This window comes from Protopterus annectens, chromosome 12.part0 (assembly GCF_019279795.1).
Source record: "Protopterus annectens isolate FY-2018-M chromosome 12.part0, PAN1.0, whole genome shotgun sequence".
Classification (NCBI taxonomy): Eukaryota; Metazoa; Chordata; order Ceratodontiformes; family Protopteridae; genus Protopterus; species Protopterus annectens.
In genome coordinates this window covers 858,819,507-858,847,321 of record NC_056746.1, presented here as the reverse complement: position 1 = coordinate 858,847,321, position 27,815 = coordinate 858,819,507, and the positions used below count along the sequence as shown (strand labels likewise).

The 27,815-nt window shown below is 40.2% G+C and overlaps 1 protein-coding gene across 1 annotated transcript in view; it reads right to left on the bottom strand.

The window, feature by feature from the left end:
* The window catches only part of BIRC7 (baculoviral IAP repeat containing 7), a 517,300-nt gene extending 493,715 nt beyond the window's left edge, over positions 1 to 23,585 (bottom strand). The window contains exon 1 of the mRNA XM_044088967.1: positions 22,595 to 23,585. Coding sequence (XP_043944902.1) covers positions 22,595 to 23,336 — 742 coding nt within the window. The 5' untranslated portion in view covers positions 23,337 to 23,585. The remainder of the gene's footprint in view (positions 1 to 22,594) is intronic.
* Positions 23,586 to 27,815: the final 4,230 nt, after the last annotated feature.

Here is a 27,815-nt window from a genome sequence, read left to right as displayed (position 1 = left end):
TTTATACACGAGCATTCTACACTGGGCGGGACTACAATCCCTGCAATACTGGCTTGAGAGAACAAACTTATATCCTCCGGGCTTTAATACCTTACTTGTCTGCATGGCAGAACATGTATTAAACAAAAATGTCTTTTATTTCCATGGAGAATGCTTTTGGCAGTTACAAGGGACAGCAATGGAAGCTTCCTTTGCACCCATTTATGCGGATTTATTCATGGCCTATTTTGAAGAATGTATGATATATGATAGATCACATAATATTTGCATGGTGGAAATCGATATCTGGCGATGATATTTGGATGATTGCTGGATGGTGTGGAAGACGGATGAAGTATATTTAAAGGAATTCATGGATTACCTGAATGGTAACATTTGGGGTATTGAGTTTACGGTTACAAGTAACATTAGTACTATCGACTTTTTGGATGTCACTGTTTACCGTAACAAAGATGACACTCTAAGTACTAAAACATTCAGAAAATACCCTCAATACAATACTTTGTTACATGCCTCCAGTATGCACCCGAACCACACCATCCGCAACATCCCTAAGTCTCAATTTATGCGTATTAGACGCATTTGCTCATCTCATGAGGAATTTGAACATGCCAGACTAGATTTATACCACAGATTTCAGGACAGAGGATATAGAGACATGGACATATATCAAGCTTGCTCATGGAGCAAAACCAATAATTAGAAGGACATTGTTACAATACAAAAAATCAGGGCATGCTCATCAGGAATCTATCTTGAGATTTGTTACCACATATGGCAGGAACCAACCAATTGTCAGGGATATATTGAATTCCAACTGGAAAATTCTTTTGGCTAATGACAGTTTAAGGACAATATTAGGCCCTCAGTGTCAGATGTCATACAGACGAGGCAAGGATTTGGGAGGGCTATTTTCACATTACAAAAACAGAGAAGGGGGAGGAGCGGTATATCATCAGACCACTATTAGTGGAGATAAATTAACTGGTACTTTTCCATGTGGTCACTGCTGCTCCTGCCTACAAGTCAGTACACTAAAAGAATTCACCAGTGCCAACACCAATCGTGTATTTAAAACAAGGGTGTTTGGAAATTGTAGCAGTACATGGATTATCTACTTAGCTACCTGCCAATGTAAAGCCTTCTATGTTATAAAAACACAAAAAACTACAAACTTAGAAGAAAATACTGAAGTAATATAAAACAATCATCATCTAAGTATGCTATAAAGATAAACTTTTTATGTGAGCAGCTCTTCACACGCCCATGCATGCAATTACAAATATTTATATGAATTGTAATTCAACATAAATATATTACTCTGTATAATTAAAAAATTAATCAATGAAGATCAATTGTAATGATTCCAAAAGTTTATAATTTTCATATTGCTAAACTAATAAATAATAAATATCGATTTCATTACAAAATTTCTAATATATAAATTAATCGTTTATATACTGGATTCTAAGAAACATATTTATTTTAAAAACAGTTAATCTAAAATTATAAATGTCGATATATCAAAACATTAACCTACTTTTTGTAAAAAACCTGTAAATTCTGCAAACATTATTGTTGAATACTAATATATAAATACATGGTTTGTTTTATGTTTTATGATCTAAAAAAATTTAAAACATATATATATATATATATATATAGTTATATATATATATATAGTCTAAAATTTAATACATACAACACAATTTTGGGACAACCTTATTAATCCACCTCTGAAATTTGCTTTTTTATTAATATTTTAATAAAATATTAACCATTGATCCAAGGTGTACATTTACATATATTTTGGTTATTTGGGTATTTTTAAATTATATTAATAATACGCGTATCTCACCGCTTAATTTCCATGTAAATGACGAACAAATTTGAGTTAAAAAATAAACTGACTTTTTTTTGCTCAGTTTAGAATGAGACAGATGTTGTATTTTATTATCGTTTAGCATTTTGTCAGAATGTATTTTATGGACCATGGTAAATATTTAAACATAATGTTGTTCGTCTTTACCTCAAAAAGAAATTTTACCTAGAACAATGTAAAAAGCCATTTATCACTGGGAAAGTATTTTAATCAATATGTAACAGTTACCTTTCATATATATGTTAATAGTGGTAATGGCAATATTTTATCCTAGAGTAATATTTGTATTATACTTAAGTATTTTTCTAAATTTTTTTAGATGTTTAATAATAATGTTAATTTGTGTTGTATTTAAGCTTAGCTATATATATATATATATATATATATATATATATATATATATATTTTTAGTTTGAACAATTTTCAAATCATTATAGTTCTTGTTATTATTAAGATTGTTATTTTTTATTAAAATTGGTTTTAAAGGAAGTGTTTTAAAATGAAATCAAATATATATAATTAATTTTGTAATTTATGTTCTAACTAAAGCCTTCTATGTTGGTCAAACTTCTAGATCTCTTAGAATAAAGATGACAGAACATCGTAGTGACATGAGGAACAAAAAAGAAACAAATGCTTTGTACAGACATACGATACAACATCCCAATGCTCAGTTTATGTTCATGATCATTGACAAAATTCAGGGAGATAGGAACAACCAACAAGGTTGGCACACCATTTTAAACCATAAGGAACAATATTGGATCACCAACCTTGGATGTTTATTTCCCCCAGGTCTGAATGACCATCTGTGAGTTTCATATAATACTGGATGATTTCATAATTATGGTTACAATATCAAATACTCATACAGATCAAGAATTAGTAAGAACAATTCAATGGTGGTTAGGCCTACTACTATTCACATTATACTCAACAAAGTATGGTAAAAACTTTTTTAGGATACAAACATGTATATGCACGGATTTGTATTCATATCTGTTATGATGGTTTGAAACATTGAGTATTGTATGATTACAATGATGAATTTGTACTTTCTACAAGGAGATTATTTCATATCATTATAATCAATAGTATAGCTGATAATGAGGCTACAATTTTTTTACCCTATTTTGTAATACATTATATGATCATTACTTTTTTATTTTTTATTTTAGTTCTTATCAACATGTGGTCATCACACTAAAATATATATACCAGTTGTATATAGATGTACCATTTTCTGTTTTTGAATACCAAGGTATGTACATATAAATAAATATAGACTATGTTATTGGTTTATCACCATGTAATGTGTATGCACATATGGTGACTCTTGTCCAAAGCTTTGATTTTTATCTTTGAAAATATGATTTAACATCTATATCTCTGTCACTGGTCATATGCTTTGTAACTAAGATGGCATATGCATTTTGATACTCCATCCACTAGGTGGTGCTGTACCACTGCTTCCAGGTAATCAGAGATTAGTATAAATGCAGGCTGCTTTATTTCACTCAAAAAAAATTTTGTATCCATTGATAAAGGCTGAATAGCCGAAACCGGTCTGGATTTGGAGAAATTATAAATAAATAATTATATCTTCATTACTGTGTGTTCACTATCGTTTTTGCTGGTCGTTGGTGGTTTTACATTGCTGATTTGACCTTGCACGCCATCCTTACGGAGCGAATGGTTTTCTGCTGGAGTGGGACAAAGGCCAAGAATCAGAGACATTTGATTTATTGATATGAGTGACTCAGAAAACTATTTGAATAATTAATTTTTAGATAAAATGTTCAATCCACACATTTAGTAAAAAAAATCACAAATTTTATCAGGAAGGCAAAATTAGCCAGGACAACATAGGGATATTCAGATGCAGTTAAAGTACAGCTCTGTAAGGAACTTAGCATAACAGTAGATTTTCAAGTAAGCGCATTGTTGTAGTAGTAATAACTACAGGGATTTATACCACAGAAGACCGAATGTCCAGCCCAACATCCAAACGTGGTAACTTTTTTCTTCCTGGCTTTGTAAACATCTGTGTTCATGGGATGTCAACACATTTCCAGTATAAATGGGTGTCTGCCCACACTATCTTTGGATCTTTCTTGCCCATGGAGAATAGAGTAAGGACTCCATGTCTGTCTCATAGCTTAATCTTAACCAGGAGGAGGAGAACCTACTACAATGTGTCTCCTGGGTATTCCTATTATATGGTGCAAAAGGACCTTAGGAATATGGACTCCCTTAAATTCATCCAGACCAAAGGAGGCTAGCAGTCCTGTGAGAGGGGCAAATGTAGATATCAGGGAGGAAATAGGACTCTAGGTACAGACACCATAACTAAATTGCAGCAACAAAAAGAGGGGAAGGTCGGAGGACAACATGACTGTAACAGTAATCCTACTCTAACATCTACTGTTAGGGTAAAGTCCTTTCACAACTTTACTATGTTAATTTTATGGATCACTATTACAATAGTAATAACCACTGGGAAGACTCCCAGAGCTTACTACAGATGGGTGGGAGTTACTTTCCTTTAGTAGGTTGGAGGAGGCCCTGAATATTGGCCACAGCAAATCCTGCTGTGTTTGTGGGTGTGATAGCCAACTTGTAATGCTTTGAAAAGGTGTCAAGAGAGGATAGAGGGACTGCCTCTAGGTAAGGTTTATGTACTGAGCCATCTTAAAAATTCAATAGCTGCATTTGTGCCTTTTGTAGAAGATGACCTTCGATGACAGTCTAGTTTTGTGCCATGAACTAGATAACAAAAGGAAATACAACATCAGGCTTTTATAGATGTTCTGCTTAAAGACTGGTTTCTCTTCTCTTTTAGATATAACAGACATGAAAATTGATCAGAGACTCATATTCATTGCACTGTATAGTCAGTATCTCAGTTGCCTATGGACATCTAATAAACTTGCAAACTTGTTTCTCCTTAATATTGTGGATCACTAGCAGCTATATTAATTAATTTGGATACATTTCTGTGACTCTCTACACCATAAAGGAAAGGTGTGTGTATAAGCTAACTGTATCCTTCTGAAAATTCAGGAATGATTCATTGCACATCAGTAGTTGTAACTCAGAAATTCTCTTATCCAATATGATAACAATTAAGAGAGCCATTTTCCACATCAAAAACTTAAAGAGTTGTTGTTGCTGTTGATTCAAAGGGGGCCATGGTTCAGCTTTTCTATGACAAAATTCATGGAGGGGTAACAGTTTACTTGTGTCAATTAGGTAAGTGTATTGGTCCCTGGACTATTTCTAGCCAAGATGTGGGCTATATAATCACATACAATAAAGTGAGAAAGTAATTACTATAAATACATATGTCTAAAACTCATTACATAAAAATTCTAGGTTCAACCTAATACATCTGGTTACCACACAGTTTTAATTCAAATGGCACGTGGGTGAAATGCAACAGTGTCTTGGAAAACACGTTATTTCTTGTAGACATAACAGTAGCCTATGTTGTTAAAAGAAAATATGGGCATATAAATAATACAATGCAGCTGCAAATATCCTGTGAGACTGTAGAAGAGAAAAATTGCTCCTGAGCCACATCACTAGCAATAATAGTGTAAATCCCTTGTCCAGCAACAGCAAGGTATGACTTCCATCTATCAGCACTTTGTAGTTTGTACAAGTAATACTTATTTGTTCTTTGGTCCCAAAACCTAGATGCTTATTCTGGCAAGTACGCTTGCTGTAACATACATGTACATCATTCACTGCAATAATATAACAGATGAACATATAAGTAACCTATGTACATATATATGATTGCAGTGATCATAAGTAAAACATGCAGTATTTACATTTGCACTGTGACCATTGGTCAGTACTGCAACCAGAATACAAGACAGCAGTGAACAGCATCCAAGAATTGCCTGAAGATCAGAAAGAAAAGATGGGTAGTAGAGCAGATAGAAATGGCAGTTAGCATGTCTTTGCAGTTTAACACATCAATTTGTTAACACTTTAGCTGATCAATAGTTATAGCCCTGATGTGGGAAGCACCAAAGTTGAAGGAATTTCTAGCTTCAGTGCAGTTCTGAATGCTTGTTGATGCAAACTAGAATGAGGATAAAATAGCCCATATGTGGGATAAGTAGGTGTTTAAGACATTTATATTTCTATACCAGTTTCAGAGCAACAAGACTCAAAACAGCAAAGTCAATGAGCACTGCTCTCTTAAAATAGTAATATTTCATCAGCGTCACTGACTGTTGAACTGTAAATGAAACCAATTATTCAATTACTGAACGAAAGAAGTAGAGCAGTAGGAGGAAAGAGCCAAGTCAAACCAGGAAGTATACCCGGATACTGGTAGTGGTATGAAATACATTCCTTATGTGTAATATTGGGAAATAGAGGTGCAGTACAGAAGTAAAGCTGTTAAAACTGGAACTGGTACATATTGTATTTATTGCAGTAGTATATACAGTGCGTTTCAGGGAATTTCATTTGAGATGAGGTCAGTAATCAGACCTAAGGTTAGTAGGCATTAAAGTCCCAGTCATGCATGCCTTTGGGTTCTGCTAAGCTAGATCCATAGAATTATATCATTTATTAATTATCAAGTGTCAGTCATGGTTTAAAGCCTTTTCCTAAAGTTTTTCAGTTTAGCATTTTGCTTGATGTTTTCTGTCATGTTGTCCAAAGCTGCCCAAGCTACTTTTGCAAATGTTCTTTCTGTAGTACTTAGCCTAAATGGTCTACAAATTGCAATACCACAGTGCTTCATTGTGAATATATTTGTTCATTTATCAGAAGTTTATTTTTTAGTTGTGGACAGAATCCCTCATACAAAAATTAAAAAGTAAGAGTATTTCGTAGAAGGTATGTTTTGGAAGAAGCAGACAGACAAAGTCCATCAGACATATAAACTGAAGTCTTTTGCTTTTAGTTTGCAAAAGTGTAATATTTTGAGGGGTGGTAAATTAGTTATGAATCGGCTATACACTAGCCTAAAGAGCAATATATCAATGGCTAAAGTCCATCTTGCCTCAACAATGAGATGATTTGACATCTTGTAAGAGACCTTTGGCTGGGTAAGGACTCCACTGACCTCTGCTTCAAGATGGGTTAAAAAAGAAAAGTTTTAGATGAATAGGATGCCAAGGTAGCTTTGCTGTGTGTTTTGGCCACTGTGTCTGGTTTATGATGGTGGTGTTGTTGCCCCCTTTCAGCTTTTGAGGGTTGCCAAATAGTATGGCTGTGGTCTAGAAATTACCAATTAGCATGCTCTTGTCCTTCTTAAAGCCGGTTTGGTCAATGGGTTAGTATAGCGCTGTCATTTAAATATAACTGGGGCAAATTTTTTGCAGTTTGTTTGCAAGAATATAACATTTGAGAATGCATTCTATGATCTGATAGCATATTTTTTTCTTAGTATATTTTTTCTAGAAGAATGTTAGTGAGAAGGCATAAGTTAGCAATTGTCTGAAAGTCTGTAGCTGCTACTGGTGCAGGAGTCTTGAGAAGGGTCACTATGAGTGCATATATGAAATCATAAAACACAGACTTGGTGCTAAGTAATATTGAAAGCAAGTGATTTACATAGTAGGTTCAGGATTCTAGGGTGCACAGTACGAAATTCAGGGATTTAAGTGCAGTTTCTCTTACCAAGATCTTGGTACCTTTCTTCCATCACTCTCCCGGAAGTAGAATGGTAGGTACTGTAAATATTTATGAGCAGGTGTGGCTGGAGTTGATAACTGGTTATTGTAAAAGCAAAAATGTCTGAGCTGGAGGAAGGCTGACATTTTCATCCTGCATGTTCTTAACTATATTACCAAGTACTTTACCTGTTGCCATTTTGGGGAAAACATTATTGTTAGCAACAGTTCTGAATGAATGCCAGAACTTTTTAGGCAGCCATAAGTTACAGTGAGCATTAGCAGACTTTGCACTTATTATTCCTTTTCCCATTTTACTTCAGGTATTCAGAATGTTAATTATTGATACAGGGGTCTGATTTCCATAGCTTCTACATCTTGTCTCTGCATTTTATCTGATGTCTCAATTAATCAGTAAGCTAAGGTGTTTTTATGCCTTGCTTTCTGAACATTTTAAGTGGGTATAGTCTACCCTGAACAGGAGCTATCGAGATGTAAATGGTAGACAGGGCTGATATAGGGTCAATACAACAGTAGGGAAAGCTCCGAATGATAAGCCACATTTCTTTGAGAAGGCTTTTTTCTAAAGATTCTGGTATGGTTCTCATCTGTACTACTCTCGAAGTAATTTGAGATTTTAAGGTAACAGTAGGTATAGGTTTGTGGTCATGACTGAGTTAGGCAAGATTTTTAGTAAATTTAGCTTTTTTATCTGTGATGCTTATTGTAGTAATATTCCTTCTATATTGCACACCTTATAAACAAAGGGATTGTGTCTAGATCTAGAGATGTCACTGTCCTCTTTTACTCAGTCATCATTAGGCCAGTCATTGAGTATAATTCCCCCACTGGCACGTATCTGTCCAAAGACATGCAACAATTGGAACCCCACAGAGATACCTTACTAAAAGAATAAAAGGCCTAAACAACATGTCCTACATGGACTGATTCAAAGCTTGGTCATTATAATCTGTAAACTGCAGACTGCTAAGAAGTGACCTGTCTCTCCCAACCCAGTACTGATGGATTTACTGTACATTAGCAAGTCAAATAGCATCAGAAATAGGCTAAGTAAAAGTTTTAGGGGTACCACAGAACACCAGAGTCAGCACAGTCAGACACTAGTCATAGGTGACTCTACATTCAGGCACACTGATTTCCCACTCACCAGGCTAAACAAGGAGCAGGTTACTGGCAGCTGCCTGTCGGGTGCCAGGATCCACCACATAACACACGCACTCAGGTCACTCCACAACAAGTACAAATATGACTCTGTCATTCTCCATGTTGGTGTGAATGACCCGAGACATACCTCCCTGGACTACATGAAAAGAGACATGGAAGAGCTCTCCAATCTTGTAGCCCAGGCAGGTATGACCATAGCCCTGAGTAGCATCCTGCCATCGCCAAGAACGATACCTCAGTACAAGGATAAAATGATTGATTTCAACAATTGGCTAAGCTTCTGGTGTCATTCTAAGGGGATCCAGTATCTATCTGCCTGGGACGACATGGTTGACAGACCACGATGCTTTGCCAGAGATGGCCTGCACCTGTCACCCCTGGGATTCCGGACACTGGCTAAGGCTCTTGCTGCCCCTATAGTGCCTTTTTTAGGCAAGGTTCCAATGACAAATTTACCACCATAACAGGAACAGGCAAGCAAAAACTGAGGGCAATGCTACTCAATGCTAGAAGTCTAAATCTCAAAATGCACTCCCTCGAGGCACTCCTTAAAATGGTGAACATTAATATCTGTGCAGTGACTGAGACCTTGTTCAAGGCTCCAGACAGCACCCCTGCATTACCAGGCTATAACTCATACCACACTTTTCGGCCACCTAACCTGGACCAGAACACCAAAGGCGGAGGTGTGTCCATATTCATTAAGGATATCCACACCTCCAGACTAGTTGCTCAGCATAATACATACGAGGTTATCCAAGTGCAACTAACTCTGGGCAAAACTTCAATCCAAATTGTAGCATGCTACAGATCCCCCACCATGTCCCAGGATTCCCACTCCTCTTTTCTTGATATACTGGAAAATATTAGGGTTCAACCAAACACTCTAATAAAGGGCGATTTCAACTACCCCACCATTAACTGGGAAAACTACTCATGTACCAACTCCTTTGCTCAATGCTTTCTGGAATTCATAAATTCCAATGCCCTGGATCAACTTATTCACACCTCCACCAGGGGGAACAATATCCTAGACCTAGTCATTAACAACTCCTCGTTGGTCAGATCCGACCATAAGCTAATCACCCAAGATATCCACATCCCGCCCCCACCCCCCATTAAGGAAATCAGGGTAAAAAATTTCTCCAAAGCCAACTTTATGCTTCTTAAGACAGAAGTGGCAAACTTCATGACACCAATGCAGATGGACAATACAGTTATGAATGCTGATTCCTACACAGATGCACTCTATAAGCACTTACACGAGAGCAAGGATCGTGCTATCCCAAACAGAACCAAGATGCTATCCCCCAAAAAAAGGAAGCCAATCTGATGGTCTCCTGTCATAATCGAACTCTACAACAGAAGGAAGAAAATGTTGCAAAAGAGAGTAAAATCCCATGAGTGGAGGAGTTCCCTGGTCAGCCTCAGTAAGACGCTGAGATCCCTTATAAGATCCTCCAAAGCTAGCTATGAAAACAAAATCACCACTGATTCTAGGGACAGCCACAAAACATTCTATAGCTATGTCAAGAATCTCAATGGCAACACCCAGATCTGCTCTGAGTTACAGTACAACGGCATGGAAATTACAAAACCAACTGATATTGCCAATGTCCTGGCAGATAGGTTCAGTGCTAACTTTACCCCCCCTCACCCCCTAAAGGGCCCATATCTATACAGAAAGAATGCAGAGCCCCTGTAATCACAACTACGCAGGTAAAAACTGCACTCTCTAAAGCCAAAACCCAGCATCCATGGGACTGGACAACATCCCAGGCTGCATTTTACATGAATTTCAGAATGAACTGGCTCCCCACCTGAGCACCATTTTCAATCATAGTCTCACATCAGGCTTTGTGCCCACTGAATGGCGCACAGCGACAGTTATCCCACTCCACAAAGGGGGAGCCACCACTGATCCTGGGAACTATCGCTATATTAGCCCTATGAGCCTGGTCTGTAAGGCCATGGAACGTATCATCATGGAACTCATAAACAAAGACATTGGTAACCTCAAAACTCTGGACCCCACCCAGTTTGGGTTTGTGAAAAGCAGATCATGCATCCTGAACCTGATCAACTTCTTTGAGGCAATCACCAAAGCTGTAGACGAGGGTAAGGTGGTTCACACAGTCTATCTTGACCTCGCCAAGGCTTTCAACACCATCCCCCATTCTGGAATTATTGCTAAACTCACTAAACTAGGTACAAATCTCTACATCACAAGATGTGTTGCCAATTGGCTCACTGACAGAACCCACACTGTAAAAGCTGCAGACTCCAAATCTGACTTCAAACCAGTGACAAGTGGAGTACCACAGGGTTCAGTCTTGGGACCTCTCCTGTTTGGTATCTACTTCTCTGAAGTACAGGCTAACACAGAAGGCCTTTGGCTAATGAAGTCCACAGATGACTGCAAACTAGGGGCCATAGTTGAGTCCCCAAATGATGTGGACATCCTACAGAAGGGCCTCACTGAGACAGATGCCTGGTGTCAAAGGCATGGAATCAAGCTCAATGCCAAAAAGTGTATTATCATTCCCTTTGGTAAAAACTCTGTACCCATGAGCTACCACATAGGCGGCAGTCTACTTAACACCAAATGTGTGATGAGAAACCTGGGGACCCAGGTGGATAGTAGTCTCTCCTTTGATAATCACATTGCCACAGTAGTCAGGAAATCCTTCTATGTGGCACACCTCATCACAAAAGGGTTCTCATCTAGGAAAAAAGAGGTCATTGTTCCCCCCTACTTGACACTCATTAGACCCATTATAGAGTACAATGCCCCTTTTGTAATGTACCTCACAAGACATCTGCAGCAGCTGGAAGGTCACAGAAGTACCTCACAAAGAGGATTACTGTCCTCAAACAGATGCCCTACACTGACCGTCTCAAAAAACTCCAGTTTTACTCCATAGCTTACCGCCTACTCCAAGGTGATCTCTGCCTAACATATAAAGCTATGTCAAACCCACAGCTGTTGGACATGGTACACCTAAAGAAATCCCAATCCCTCCGAGCTACTAGGGACCTAAACCTTGTCATCACAATAAACAGGACATGCTGGAGAGATAGATTCCTGTCCCAGAGACTTGCCATATTCTGGAACAAACTACCCATCTATGTCAAGCAAAGTTCTCATTAGCACTTTTCAAGAAAAATCTTGATAAGTGGATGGGAAATAGAAAATACACCCCGGGGATCACTTCTGTGGCTCTGCTCGACAGGAGCACATGAAAATAACTTTCTTGGGTGGCGTAAGCCAGGGAACCTTGTTGGCTAGGCTTACTTAGGCCCTTGGGCCAATAGCCTAGTACCTACCTATGAACCTATGAAGGAGAAGATCCTTGTCCTGCCTTGCATCCATCAGGAACTTGACAGCGGGTGCAACAAATCCAAAAGAATATTGAAGTTACCTTCAAACAGTTCCACTCACTTAGACTCTGGCCTCTAATACTGCAAACACAGCCTTGGTGTCCACATAAGGGTTGTATCTCTTCTGGAAGTGAGTGATATGCCTTTACTGATGCCCACTGCAAGACAACCTTAGAGCTATTTAATGGGCATGTGCCATGGGGTAACGGACTATCAGCAAACTCCCTTCCTTCAATACGTGATGGCACCACTATTCTATGCTTAGTTTTCACCTCTGGGTAAAACTAATGAGGCATAAGACTGTCACTTGTCTGAAAGAGGCCTGATGGCCATGTGGGTCAGAGCAACAAGAACCAATTAATTAACAGCAGACCCACAAAATTTACCAAAGGTGGCACTAGCTATCTTTGTCCCTTTTGAATCTGTGGAACCCCTAAAAACTTTGGCTTTAAAGTGTAATCTGTATCCTTGCAACACTACTTTTAGAAACTACCTGCCCTGTATAACATTTTTCCACTACTCTGCAAATAATGCCATCCTGACTCTATCATTATGTCTTCTTTGTTTGGATAAAGGGAGTTTGGCATGTCTAAGGGCTGGGGTAGCAGTGTGGGAAGGCATGTGGGAGAGGGAAGGAGCATGGTATCTGTTGAGTTAAGCACTTTGGGTATCACTTTTTGGTCTCCTTCTCCAATTTTTATAGTTCTTTTTTTCTTTTACCTACATAGTTTTTCCCTGAAACTTCATAGCCACATTTCCTAGTGCATTTTCCAGTTTGTTAAATTAAACTGGATTAGTTTGAAAAGCTTTGTCTTTGGGACAGCATCAATAATCTCCACTACTTTTTGTCCTCAAGTCACTCAGGAGCTCACATTGATACTATATTATATCAGTCTGGCAGCTGTGGTCCCTGAAGGCCAGAATTGCTGCTGTATAAACTTTCTTTTCAAAGTGGTCAAAGAGTTTGCTCTCCCTGTCAGTGCGATGTATGTAATAGACTTGAACCAACTTTGACTACTCTCTGGAATCAAGGATACCACTGCTGGATCTGCTGCAGGATTTCTAAATAGGTACTCAATGGAATCCTGGAGCTGTAAAAGAGGTCTGGCTTCCTAAGAGGAGAGGCCTGGGAATCTGGTTCCAGGAATACAGCCAGAAAGACAACCTGGAAAACCTAAGACTGGAAGAATGGCGTCTGGCTGTGAAGCATTCATATCTCATAGGTTGAAATAATGTTTTGCGGTATCAGACAATGTCTCCCATTTAAAGTAATTCTTCATCTTAGATAAGATATCACCAAATAAGACACCCTCCATTGAAGAAGCAGAGAAAAGGATGTCCTCAATCTCTATATCATAATCTATGGAGGAAGACATCTGGGAAGTATAAGCCAGGTCTTTCTCCTGTGAATCAAATACTGACTCCCTGAAGTGAAGGATTGAAAACAATCTTGTTCGTGTTGTGGCATCATTCTTGGTGATGGTAGAATGCTACTAAAGGCTTGATTCCTACTATCCGCATACACATATTCTGAGAACTTCATCATTACTCATGTCATACAGTGCAAGAGGTCATTTACACCCACATGTACTATGTATGTGTCATGTGTGTACTGGTAGTGCAAAGACTCGAGTGCTTGCATAATGTGGTGAATCCTGGCAGCTGACAGGCAACTGACTGTGATAATCTCCTTTCATAGCTTTTTGACTGGTGTATCCAGTGTCTCACTATGTAGTCACCTATAACTAGAACATTGGATTGTGTAGAGGTTTGCCTTATGGACTTTTGAAAAGAGTCAGGGTGACTCTTTGAAATATGTCTCATAGTGGGTACTTCCTGTGTTGTGGGTCTGTGAGGTTGCTGAAGGTACTTAATTCTTAAGTTACTTTTAGGAGGCCATTGTGGTTTAGGTAGATTACGTTTAACAGCCTCAGCATATGAAGGTGCAAGTATTTAATCTGAGCTGTGGGTGCTGTGTTTAATGTGGTGTTATGTGATACAACCTGCTTGTTATTTGTCATGGATTCATACGACAGCTTAGCCTGCAATAATATGGCTTTATGTGAGAGCTTAGCCTGCAATAACATTGTATAACTACATCTCTCACACTATGTCTACAGGTTTTTGTAGTAAATAGTTGTCTGTAAACATGAGACAATTGCTGCATTGTCTCAGGATGCCCATTTCAATCAGTCTGGCTACAGAGGGCTGGAAAGGAAAGATCCATGGTTCTAGGTGCTTACTAATGTGAGTTGTAGAGGAGTTTGCACCTATGTGATTTGGAGCCGATTTACTGGAGGTGCTGTCTAAACAATCTAAGTCTACACATGAAGAGCAACATGCACAATGGTGCAGCAGTAACGTTGTTGCCTCACAGCAAGAGTGTCTCCACTTCGATTCTTGTTTGGGGTGCCTTCTGTGCAGTCTGTATGTCCTCCCTGTATTTGTGGGGGTTTCCTTCATGTGCTCCGGTTTCCTCCCATGTTACAAAGACATGGGTCTGGAGCATTTTTCCCCAGGCCTTCACTGAAAATTGGCTTTGTTCCAAGTCGGACTTTCCCAGTAAACAAATGTTAAATAAATAAAGAATGCAATCTAGTGCAAACCAGGGCCTCTTTGCACAACTACTGTGTATTTCAAAGTACAATAGGAATTGGGCGAGTAGGTTGTATAGAGGAAGTTAAGGCTCTAAATGCCAAGTAACATAGAACATAATCAACAAAAAACTTGATAGAGCACGCCAACCAATAGTAAAACACTGGAATTTATCCTCAGTAATAAGTAATGCCCACAATAACCTGGGATAATTTTGCTCCTGCCAGATGGAACCAGTAAACTAATTTCAGCAAAATCTCACTACTTTAGCCACTCATTACGTTAGCTAAGAGTAATAAATAGTGGTGAATCAACTATTGTCTACTACTTGGTTATTATGAGTACTTGTCTCACTGCAGCTATACTCAGTTAGGAATCAATATTCTTGTGTTCCTTCTTTCAACAGAAGCAAAACAGTAGCACTAATCCCATGCCAGTTCTTAAGAAGCAGGTGTCAGGTTATTGGTGATCAGCAGTCTTGCCCCAAATGCTCTATGGGTCTGCATGTCCTCCCTGTAGCTTTTCTCTGAGTAGATGCCTTGGATATTACATACAGCAGCTCCGTTTAGGAGAGCTAAGATGCACAAAAGTTCAAAACCAGACCAATCAGGGAACACTGCCCAATCAGAGACAGTCAGGAACCAATGTCTGTGTGCTCTTTTTCTAACCAATAACAAAACAGAAGCACTAATAATCTGGAAGGTAAGATAAGGAAATAAGATCATCTGATAATCTATTTTATTTTTTTCCTGGGTTAAAAAGAGACAGACAGTAGCACACCATTATGGAAATTGAAGGATGGCAACAAAGAAATGATGCAGAAAAGGAAAAGACATGAGGGAGGATTTAGAGAAAAATCAGGACATTTTAAGGAGATGGTATACAATGAATCTCTGCTTGCATTCTATAACCATGGGTGTTGAACTGGCTAATTTATTCAGTGGGTCATTAATGAAGCTGTACAGTTTCTCCATGGGAAGTGCTGTCTGATGCCTAGAAGGTGCCAAATATAGGCCCTTTGGCACAAGAGACAGTTCAGACTGAAGGCAGGTAATTAAAGTCTAAGGGAGCTCATCCTGTATTTCAGACAATACTATGGAAATTATTATACTGGGCAGGCTGATGGAGATGAATGCAAAACTGTTCAGCAGATAAGGGTCTAGATGCAATTTTGCACACCAAAGGTTTTAACAGTTTAGCCTAATTCAGATCTTGTTACTGGACCACCATCAAAATGGACATAGGAAACCTAGAGTATCTTAACTTTAGCATGGTTTGTACTATTATGCTCCAAGGCAGGCTGGATATACTTACTTCTTTATTAACCATGGTAGAACACTGATCAAACTGGAGCTTTTACAGATTCAGCCCAGGATTACAACAGATCAAATAAGAATCTAGTAGCTATTTACAAACAAATGACTGGTTAGGCTATAAAAATATTAAACATCAGACATTACTTATCTAGTTAGACATATATAATATGATATTTATGATATATATATTCACGCTCAGCACTTGTTCAGAACTTGTAAGCACTAAATAAGCTGCTAATTACTATAGCACTCAATCTTCCTCATTACCTAGAGGAAAACAGTTTTTGTACTTACTTTTCTCACTGGCGTTGAGAAAAACAGCTCTTGTACTCACTTTCCTCACTTATCTAGAGGAAAATTGTTTTTATTCAGGCATGTCCAAGGGTCAGCTCCCAGTGTTCTCCCCTGTCTATCTGATGAATCTGGGCATCTTGAGGCAATGCAGAAATTGCCTCGTGTACACAGACAATCCTCTCCTCCTACCACCCAACACTACAAGCTGTAAGAGATGCACTTATCTAGCCAAACTGGAGGTAAAGCTATCTCCAGCCAAGACTGAACCTGACAGTCATGAGGAGAAGGTAAACATTTGCACCACACCACACTCATCACATAGAAACTCAAAAACATTCGCAGAGGCTCTCAATAATAATCTGCCTAAGCAACAGAGACCTCCAAAGCAGAAACACAAGCAACCTCCATCCCCCAACACAACCTAAATGACACATAGCCCACAGACTCAGTGTGCCACTCAAACACAGCCAATAAGGCAAAACAACATACCCAACACACTAGTCATAGGTGACTCCATAGTCAGGCACACTGATGTCCCACTCACCCGGCTAAACAAGGAGAAGGTTACTGTCAGCTGCCTGTCGGGTGCCAGGATCCGCCACATAACCCACGCACTCAGGTCACTCCACAACAAGTACAAATATGACTCTGTCATTGTCCATGTTGGTGTGAATGACCTGAGACGTACCTCCCTGGACTACATGAAAAGAGAGATGGAAGAGCTCTCTGATCTTGTAGCCCAGGCAGGTAAGACCCTAACCCTGAGTAGCATTCTGTCATCGCCCAGAATGATACCGCAGTACAAGGACAAAATGATTGACTTCAACAATTGGCTAAGCTTCTGGTGTCATTCTAAGGGGATCCAGTATATGTCTGCTTGGGTTGACATGGTCAACAGACCATGATGCTTTGCCACAGATGGCCTGCACTTGTCGCCCCTGGGATTCCGTATACTGGCTAAGGCTCTTGCTGCCCCTATAGTGCCTTTTTTAGGCAGGGTTCAAGTAACAAATTCACCACCATAACAGGAACAAGCAAGCAAAAACTGAGGGTAATGCTACTCAATGCTAGAAGTCTAAATTTCAAAATGCACTCACTCGAGGCACTCCTTAAAATGGAGAACATCGATATCTGTGCAGTGACTGAGACCTGGTTCAAGGCTCCAGAGAGCACCCTTGCACTACCAGGCTATAACTCATACCACACATTTTGGCCATGTAACCTGGACTGAAACACCAAAGGTGGGGGTGTGTCCATATTCATTAAGGATATCCACACCTCCAGGCTAGTTGCTCAGCATAATGCATCCGAGGTTATCCAAGTGCAACTAACTCTTGGCAAAACTGCAATCCAAATTGTAGCTTGCTACAGATCCCCCACCATGCCCCAGGATTCCCACTCCTCTTTTCTTGGTGTACTGGAAAATATTAGGGTTCAACCAAACACTCTAATAATGGGCGACTTCAACTACCCCACCATTAACTGGGAAAACTACTCATGTACCAACTCCTTAGTGCAACGCTTTCTGGAATTCATAAATTCCAATGCCCTAGATCAACTTATTCACAACCCCACCAGGGGCAACAATATCCTAGACCTAGTCATTACCAACATGAGTGACCGGGGTTCCACACCTGAAGTCAACTCCTCGTTGGTCCGATCCGACCATAAGCTAATCACCCTTGATATCCACATCCCACCCCCATTAAGGAAACCACAGTAAAAAATTTTTCCAAAGCCAACTTCATGCTTCTTAGGACAGAAGTAGTGAACTTCATGACACCCATGCAGATGGACAATACAGTTACAACTGCTGAATCCTACACAAATGCGCTCTATAAGCACTTACATAAGTGCATGGATCGTGCTATCCCAAACAGAACCAAGACACTATCCTCCAAAAAAAGGAAGCCAATCTGGTGGTCCCCCTGCCATAAACAAACTACAACAGAAGGAAGAAACTGTTGCAAAAGAGAGTAAAATCCCATGAGTGGTGGTGCTCCCTGGTCAGCCTCAGTAAGAAGCTGAGATCCCTTATAAGATCCTCCAAAGCTAGCTACAAAAATAAAATCACCACTAATTCCAAGGACAACCACAAAGCATTCTATAGCTATGTCAAGAATCTCAATGGCAACACCCAGATCTGCTCTGAGTTACAGCACAAAGGCACGAAAATTACAGAACCAGCTGATATTGCCAACATCCTGGCAGATAGGTTCAGTGCTAACTTTACCCCTCCACACCCCCTAAAGGGCCCATATCTATACAGGAAGAATGCAGAGTCCCTGTAATCACAACTACTCAGGTGAAAGCTGCACTCTCTAAAGCCAAAAACACAGCATCCATGGGACCGGACAACATCCCAGGCTGCGTTTTACATGAACTTCAGAATGAACTGGCTCCTCACTTAAGCACCATGTTCAATAACAGCCTCACATCAGGCTTTGTGGCCACTGAATGGCACACAGCAACAGTTATCCCACTCCACAAAGGGGGAGCCACCACTGATCCCGGGAACTATAGACCTATTAGCCTGACGAGCCTGGTCTGCAAGGCCATGTAACGTATTATCATGGAACTCATAAACAAAGACATTGGTAACCTCCATACTCTGGATCCCACCCAGTTCGGGTTTGTGAAAGGCAGATCATGCCTCCTGAACCTGATCGACTTCTTTGAGGCAGTCATCAAAGCCGTAGATGAGGGTAAGGTGGTTCACACAGCCTATCTTGACCTCGCCAAGGCTTTTGACACCATCCCCCATTCTGGAATTATAGCTAAACTCAATAAACTAGGCATAAATCCCTACGTCACAAGATGGGTTGCCATCTGGCTCACTGACAGAACCCACACTGTAAAAGTTGCAGACTCCAAATCTGACCTCAAACTTGTGACAAGTGGAGTACCACAGGGTTCCGTCCTGGGACCGCTCCTGTTTGGTATCTACTTCTCTGAAGTACAGGCTAACACAGAAGGCCTCTGGCTAACAAAGTTTGCAGATGACTGCAAACTAGGAGCCATAGTCAAGTCCTCAAATGATGTGAACATCCTACAGAAGGGCCTCTCTGAGACAGATGCCTGGTGTCAGAGCCATGGCCTCAAGCTCAATGCCAAAAAGTGCAGTGTCATCCCCTTTGGTAAAAACTCTGTACCCATGAACTACCACATAGGCAGCAATCTACTTAACACCGAATGCGTGATAAGAGACCTTGGGACCCAGGTGGTCAGTAGTCTCTCCTTTGATAGTCACATCACCACAGTAGTCAGGAAGTCCTTCTACATGGCACACCTCATCATAAAAGGGTTCTCATCCAGGAAAAAAGAGGTCATCGTTCCCCTCTACTCGACACTCATTAGACCCATTATAGAGTACAACGCCCTTTTGGAATGTACCTCACAAGACATTTGCAGCAGCTGGAAAGGCCACAGAAGTACCTCACAAAGAGGATTACTGGACTCAAACAAATGCCCTACACTGACCATCTCAAAAAACGCCAGCTTTACTCCGTAGCATATCGCCTACTCCGAGGTGATCTCTGCCTAACATATAAAGCTGTGCCAAACCCAGAGCTGTTGGACATGCTACACCTAAAGAAATCCCAATCCCTCTGAGCTACATGCTCTAGGGGCCTAAACCTTGCACCACAATAAACAGGACATGCTGGAGGGATAGATTCCTATCCCAGAGACTTCCCATACTCTGGAACAGGCTACCTATCTATGTCAAGCAAAGTTCTTCATTAGCACTCTTCAAGAAAAATCTTGATGAGTGGATGGGAAATAGGAAATACACCCCGGGGATCACTTCTGTGTCTCTGCTTGACAGTGGCACAGGAAAATAACTTTCTTGGGTGGTGTAAGCCAGGGAACCTTGTTGGCTAGGCTTACATAGGCCCTTGGACCGATAGCCTAGTACCTACCTATGAACCTATGAACTATAGCATTTCTTTTTATAGTATGTATAACTGCAGAAGTTATAGAGAATTACACAGGAGAGGGAAAAGAATACTGAAGAGTAATAGAGGAAAGTAAGCCAAGCAGTTTGGAAGAAAAATGAAAGCGTTAAGCTAGCCAAAAAATGAAAACAGAAGGCATCAGTTAGACATAACGGCTGTTAACTAAGAAGCTGGTAGCCAGAGGAGTTGGTCCTATTCATCACACATGCATGCTAGACATTATACTTGGACTACAGGATAAAATCATATGTGAAGTGAAGACAACACCCACTGCAGCTATGAATGGCAGGGGGTAGTCAGCCAACAGTGATTTAAAAGTGGAGATTTAGTATACAAAAATGCTGAACTGTGCATTGGGTATACAAAAATCAAAAGGCAATATGTATAACAGAAAACACATTACTAGGATGGCCAAGAAGAATAATATTGATGCCAGCAAGAACAATCATGTTGTGCAATATCAAAGGATGACGGGAAAAGGCCACGCAAATGCTGGGTTGCACTGTCAGGGGTGTGAGCTGCTGAGGTATGGACACCACCACCCACTGATAAAGGGTATATATGAGTATTTCAGCTAAAGTATCATGTTCCATTCTAGGCACTGCATCAGGAAAAAACATGTCATCCTTCTTGACAATTTGTATCAAAGAACTACAAAGAAAAAAGCTGGGAGACATGACGAGTAAGAGAAGGCCCAAAACGCTGGCTGTATACCCTGAGAAACAGAAATGAGGGACTAATAAAGATATATCACTTACGTGGGAGCAGACAAGTGTAGAAGTGGACATAGAAATTTTAGGGAGGGGGTGGCAACTGTAGCAGCAGAATTTATGGCCAAAATAAAGAAACATCGTATTCTAGAGAGGGAGCTGGGACCCAGAGCCTGCTGAAAGGGTAGGAGAAGACAGAATGAAAAGCTAACTGAGAAAGACAGGGCAACTGCATTACACGGGTGTTCCCAGCAGTGACTTTGCTTATCAGTTCTATGAATGTAAGAATGTCTCAAGCTTTGCTCTTGATGCTGTTTGTATAATGCTGAAAGATGTTTTAGGTACTATCTCATATAATAATCAAGGTTGTAACAAAGCACATATATCTGTCAGTATGACTCAGAGGATTAAGGCTAGGAGACGTAAACAAATTTGATCCTATAGTTCCGAGACTAACTCTTATAAATTGCATACTGTGTTATGCTGAATGCCACTTAATCAGGCAATGCTCATATTTCCTTCCTAAAATGGGTTCAGTGTTCAGTGGGATTACCAATTTATTAATGAAACAAATTTATTATACATTAATCACATACTGGGGCAGATAATCCGTGTGCAATAGTGCCCCCAGACAAATGGGACAGAGGACAGTTGTCAAGCTTTCATCCTGGTCTTCCATAAGAAAATGCATTAAAAAGTTACAGGTAGTTTGTTAAAGGGGTATGACTCTGTGTTCCTCCCAGTAACAAGGCATGATGATGTGAATTACAATAATAACCTGAACAAGAAAAAAACTGACAATGTTCTGGGGAACATAATGAGAACTTAGAGTGTTATATTTGTAAATTATTTTATATTAGCCTCATACTTTAAAACAGCACTTCTCAAAATGTGAAGCCAGTCTCTGAGATCTTAATTCAGGGAAAGAGCATAGAAATCTGAAAATCTTGTGTGCTTAAAACATTAACTACTCAGTACTAATTTCAAGTAGAACCATACTAAATACAGAAGGAGAGAACAAATATGTTCATCTGACTGCTGAACTATAGTAAAATAATAATATACTAATATTTATACTTAAAGTGTGTGCCTGTGTGTGTTAGGGAGGGCTTAAACTGTTTTGGTACAGAGTGGCTTATGTTTGTTCATATGGGGAGGCTGGAAAGTAATTTTCTGATATATAGCAAATGCTCTAGGACTGTTTTGTAGTCAGCTCAAAGTTACAGTATAAAATGCATTTATTTATTTATTAACCAGGAAAGTCCAACTTAGAACAAAGCCAATTTTCAGTGGAGGCCTGGGGAGAAAGGTTCCAGATGTATGTCTTTGTAATGTGGGAGGAAACCGGAGCACCCAGAGGAAACCCACACAAACACAGGGAGGACATGCAGACTCTGCATAGAAGGCACCCCAGCCGAGAATCGAACCAGAGAACCTCTTGATGTGAGGCGACAATGCTACCGCTGCACCACTGCGCCATCCATAAAAAAAAACTATGCTTTAAAGACAAGTGTGCTATTTATCTAGACAGTGCAATTCACAATATCAGAATCACCACAGATATCAGAGAACTATGTATTCTGTAACGACAGATAACAGAATTATGCACTACATAAATACAGGAGTGATGACTTACCTGTGTAAAAGAACCCGGCCGTAGCTAACTGCTCTGGCTGTACTGCTGCATACTGGGGCCAGCTACTGAAAGTAGCCACTCGCCTCTCTTCGGTCTCCATCTCGGGGTATGCTGGCTGGCTTCTTTGGGCTGTTTCATCCACAGCTATTCTTTGAAGCTGGCTGAGTAACTGCCCATCCACAGAATCTGTCAGACTCTGAGAGTTGGAAATATCTTCGGCTTCTCTTTGCACAAAACTGCAGTTGGGAAAGTGCTTTTTGTGTTCATGGAAGGGCCTATCCCCTTCCTCCCAATGCATAAGAATTCCACCACAGGAGAAACACTGTACACGGTCTCCATAACCCAAAAAAAAGAACCCAGCCCTGGCAAGGTCCAAAGCAGAGACTGGGGCTCCAACCAACCATTCCTGGAATGTCTCTAGTCTCTTCAGCACATTACACATTGATGGCTTGTACCCATATTTGTCCACCCTGCCGTCCCTGAACATAGCAGAAGTCTGGGTAAGCTGTGAATTTCTAGCTGGTGTACTTTGATGGCTCAGTTCAGATGCAGTAGCTGAATTTTGCCACTGGCCATGCACATGTTTGTGTGTCCCAGCTCCAGTGGAATGAAATGTATTGAAAGCTGCATCCCTTGAGCTTTGAAGCTCTGTTCTGGAAAGCTCACAGTTTGAATAAAGCATTCTGTGCTGCTGAAAGGCAGACAATTCACAGTTCCATTGTTGGATAGTGTTACCACACATACAGCACCTCAGAGCCCTCCCAGGCCCAGCATAATACAGCCCATTTTTTTACCAGACTGCTTACTGTATCAGAGGTTAAGAATCCAGGGAAGCCTGCAAAAGTCCCTGCTCTGTAGACGCAATCAAATGTTTTGTCTCTAAAAGTATTCATACTGCCAAGAGCAAATATAAGATGCTATTTTGCTTCAACAAAGAACTATCTGTGATTATATTTGTAATGGGCAATGGAAACACCAGAAGCTTCAGACACGGACTCACTGTGTAAAAATAAATAAAAAATAGTTGTAGCAACATATGTAACATAGTAGATGCAACATAAATCACATATGCTAGAATTTGATATAAAAGACAACTTAACACAAATTCTTGATTCATTTTTGGTGAAAATAGTACATAGCATAACTACATTTTTCTTAAACTGTATAATGATGTTATACATTTTTTTAAATTAAAACAGTATAATTTCTAAATGGCATCTGCTTTTTATGTATCTTTTTCCCAGAGTTGTAACAATGTAAAGACCTGTTTCATTTCAGACAAAACATAAAACACTTTTCTTTTGTTAAAACTACATTTTGTATGATTTCAGTTTCTATTTCTTTTTTTTTTTCTTTTGCTAAAGCTATATTTTGTATGGATCTAGAACTAGACGAATTAAAGACAGTCGCTAGGACTCAGAAACAGGCATACTACAATTCAGCTTAGGCTATTGCAGGTTCTTCTTCTTCTTTCGGCTGCTCCCGTTAGGGGTTGCCACAGCAGCTCAACTCTTTCCATTTCTTCCTGTCCTCTGCATCTTGCTCTGTCACACCAACCACCTGCATGTCCTCTCTCACCACATCCATAAACCTTATCTTAGGCCTTCCTCTTTTCCTGTTACCTGGCAGCTTCATCCTTAGCATCTTTTTTCCCAATATACTCTGCATCCCTCCTCAGCACATGTCCAAACCAACGTAATCTTACCTCTCTGGCTTTGTCACCAAACCTTCCAACCTGGGCTGACCCTCTAATATACTTATTCCTAATCATGTCCATCCTCGTCACACCCAGTGCAAATCTTAACATCTTCAACTCTGCCACATCAAGCTCTGACTCCTGCCTTTTTGTCAATGCCACTGTCTCCAACCCATATAACATAGCTGGTCCCACTACCCTCTTGTAGACCTTCCCTTTCACTCTTACTGGTACTCGTCTGTCACAAATCACTCCTGACACTCTTCTCCACCCACTCCATCCTGCCTGTACTCTCTTCTTCACCTCTCTTCCACACTCACCATTACTCTGAACTGTTGATCCCAAGTACTTAAATTCATTCACCTTCGCCACCTCTACTCCCTGCATCCTCACCATTCCTCTATCCTCCCTCTCATTCACACACATATATTCTGCCTTAGTCCTGCTGACCTTCATTCCTCTTCACTCTAGAGCATATCTTCACCTCTCCAGGGTCTCCCCCACCTGTTCCCTACTCTCACTACAGATCACAATGTCATCTGCAAACATCATAGTCCACGGGGACTCCTGTCTGATCTCGTCTGTCAACCTGTCCATCACCATTGCAAATAAGAAAGGGCTCAGTATTGCAGGTATGCCTTGTAAAATGACCCAGCCAAAAGGTAATTATTAATTAACTTTACTGGAACTTCATAGCTCAAGCTATCACTACTTAAAAAAAAAAAAAAAAAAACAGCTAACTAAAATGGCAGCATACCTCTCAACTGTCCAGATTCTTGCAGAATGTTCCGATTTTTGCCTCATATTTTTAGTGTGTTCCTCATAAAATTTGTGGTTTTCTGGCAAATCACTAGGCTGATCTCAGGACTGACCTCACCAAATAACGACATATATTTGACTTTCAGACTTCGAATCCTTCAGAAAATATATATAAACATAAACCATATTACTCTAGCAACTTTCTAAGTTTATAAGAGCAGTCTTTAAAATCTGTCCCTATTTTTGGGACTTTGACCCCCCCACCTCATTTTGTCAAGCTTTGTTCAGATTTCCTGCTCTAACAGGTTGAGAGGTATGAATGGCAGGTTCTGAAGAGAGAGAGACCATTTCCCTTATTTACAACCAGAAATGACACAAAGAGAATTAATGAGCAAGTGGCACATACATACCTAAGGACCTCCATATGTGCTACATAAGGGTGCTACAGAAATGGTTGGAAGACGCAGTAAATTGCTTTCAGCAATGTTTATATCTAATTTTATTAATTCAAATGGGTGGAAATTGGTTTATAGGAAAATAGGAAAGTAGGAATAGGGATACGGCAAGCAGGAGAACATGCACAAGGAAACAAGGAAGATAAGAATGGGAGTGGGGGAAGGGTGTACATTTTTGAGGCATCCCACCCTTTGTTGAGAAGAAAATAAGGGAATGGATGTAAGGGTAAGGCAGGAGATGGAAAAAGGGTAGAGGTCTGGGACTAGTGCCACAGAAACAAACATAAAGTACATAAAGTAAAGACTAACGGAGGACGTGCTCACATGCGAGGGTAATGGAAATATATACATACATACATACAGAAGGAGGGCATTAGTGATGGGAAGGACTGGGCATCAAGCAGAGGAGGTGACACACAAGGAAGGGGAATACAATGATTGGGGGCATGGTGGGTATAGCCCTTCTGTTTTCACACTGCTTGGGTTAGACGCAGGGAGAGGTCAGTCACTACCCTGAATGCCATACCCACTGGGCCATGCCTGATGTGGAAAAGGCAGAGTCAGACACCAGTGTGACTCTTGAAGCTACACGAGGACTCTCTTCAGGTAGCGATGTGGGCTTCCAGCCACAGATCCACCAGCACCCCTATCACTATTGTCAGCTCCGGCCATGTGACAAACTGCAGACCTATGACAGTACAGTAGCACTCCCCTTTGGTGAGCATCTGCCATATGTCACAGGGGATACCACCATAATACCTCCACACACACACACACACACACACACACACACACACACACACACACACACACACACACACACACACACACACACAGCACAAGAAAGGAAGGCAAGCCTGCAGCCAGGTGGAGTGCTAGTGGGAGAAGACCAGACCTGATGGTGAGGCTGATACTGAAGAAAATGGTAGCATAAAATTAACAGAAATAAAGCAACAACAACCAAAAATAATCAAATCAGTCATACGTGATAATTTAATAAAGATGTGTATTGAAAAAATCAGACAAAATATAAGGATAGTGATAAACAGGGAAAAGAAAAGAAACAAAAAGATGGCATTAGTATTACTTATTTGACATGTGACCTCTCAGATTGCTATATAATGTTCTACTATAGAAGCAATACATATGACAGTACACAAGCTCAGATAGTTTTGTCTAGGTACATTACTCCCAGATCCTTATGGCAGGATGTGCAGGGAGGTGTATGATGTCAGAGTTGTATGTCAGGTCAAAATATGATCAACTGCAACATACACTGACTGAATCATGGGCAATTTCATGCCATTGAGCCTATACCCGCCACCTGACACAGGACCTCAATTCAACCCCCCACCCCTCTACCACCACATGTGATATGATCCCCACCTTCAACCACAATCTACATTAGACCCCCAGAACACACATCCTAACATGTTCAACTTCCCCTGTACCACTAATCACCCCCCCCCCCACAAGTATACCCTGTGCTGGACAGTCTGAAGAGATCATGTTTGTAACAACCATCCTGCAAGTTAGTAACCAAAAGATGCTCTGCAATAGGACAGATATAGTCATCTCAATACAAAAAAGTACCTGTGTAACCTATATGAGCATAATATGTGTTCTGCACATGGGTGTGACATGCCTCTCAAGTATACCACTTTTATGTTCAGATTTTGCTTCCCTTTCTGCTTCATGATTTTACCACCTTTCCCTCAATTTTAAAATGTAACAGACTGAATTATTATAGGACATTTTTGTAATATTGCAATACCTTTGGCACTTCGCTATACATAGAAAGTGCAGTCATGTAAAATCTTGCCATAACAGTAGATGTCCTTCTCTTCACTTTTGCAGTATTTGTTACAGGAGAGATGTGTCGCCCCAGGTAGCCCAATATTCAGCCAGTATAAAAAAGACTAAAAGAGATGTTGTTTGCATCACATGTCACATTTATGCTGCCCGCACAGAATGCAGGGCATAAAAGGGACGTACAGACAGAACTACCTAGAACTGAATTGCCCCAGAAGAAAGCAGTCACCATAGGACAAAGGAGTCCATGCACATCCAGAAGGAAAAAACGCAGAATAAACAAGAGGGGCTTGGAGGGAGCAAATACTGAATCAGTAAAGAGAAGGACATCTGCTGTTATGGTAAGATTTTACACAAATGTCCTTCTATATCATTGTTGCAGTATTTGTTATACAAGGGAGAGTAAAAAAACTCAAGAAACAGAATGGGAGGTGGAAAGCTGAGAAGAGCCTTCAACAAACCCACATAAAATGGTTTCAGCAAAACCTGCTCTGGCCCT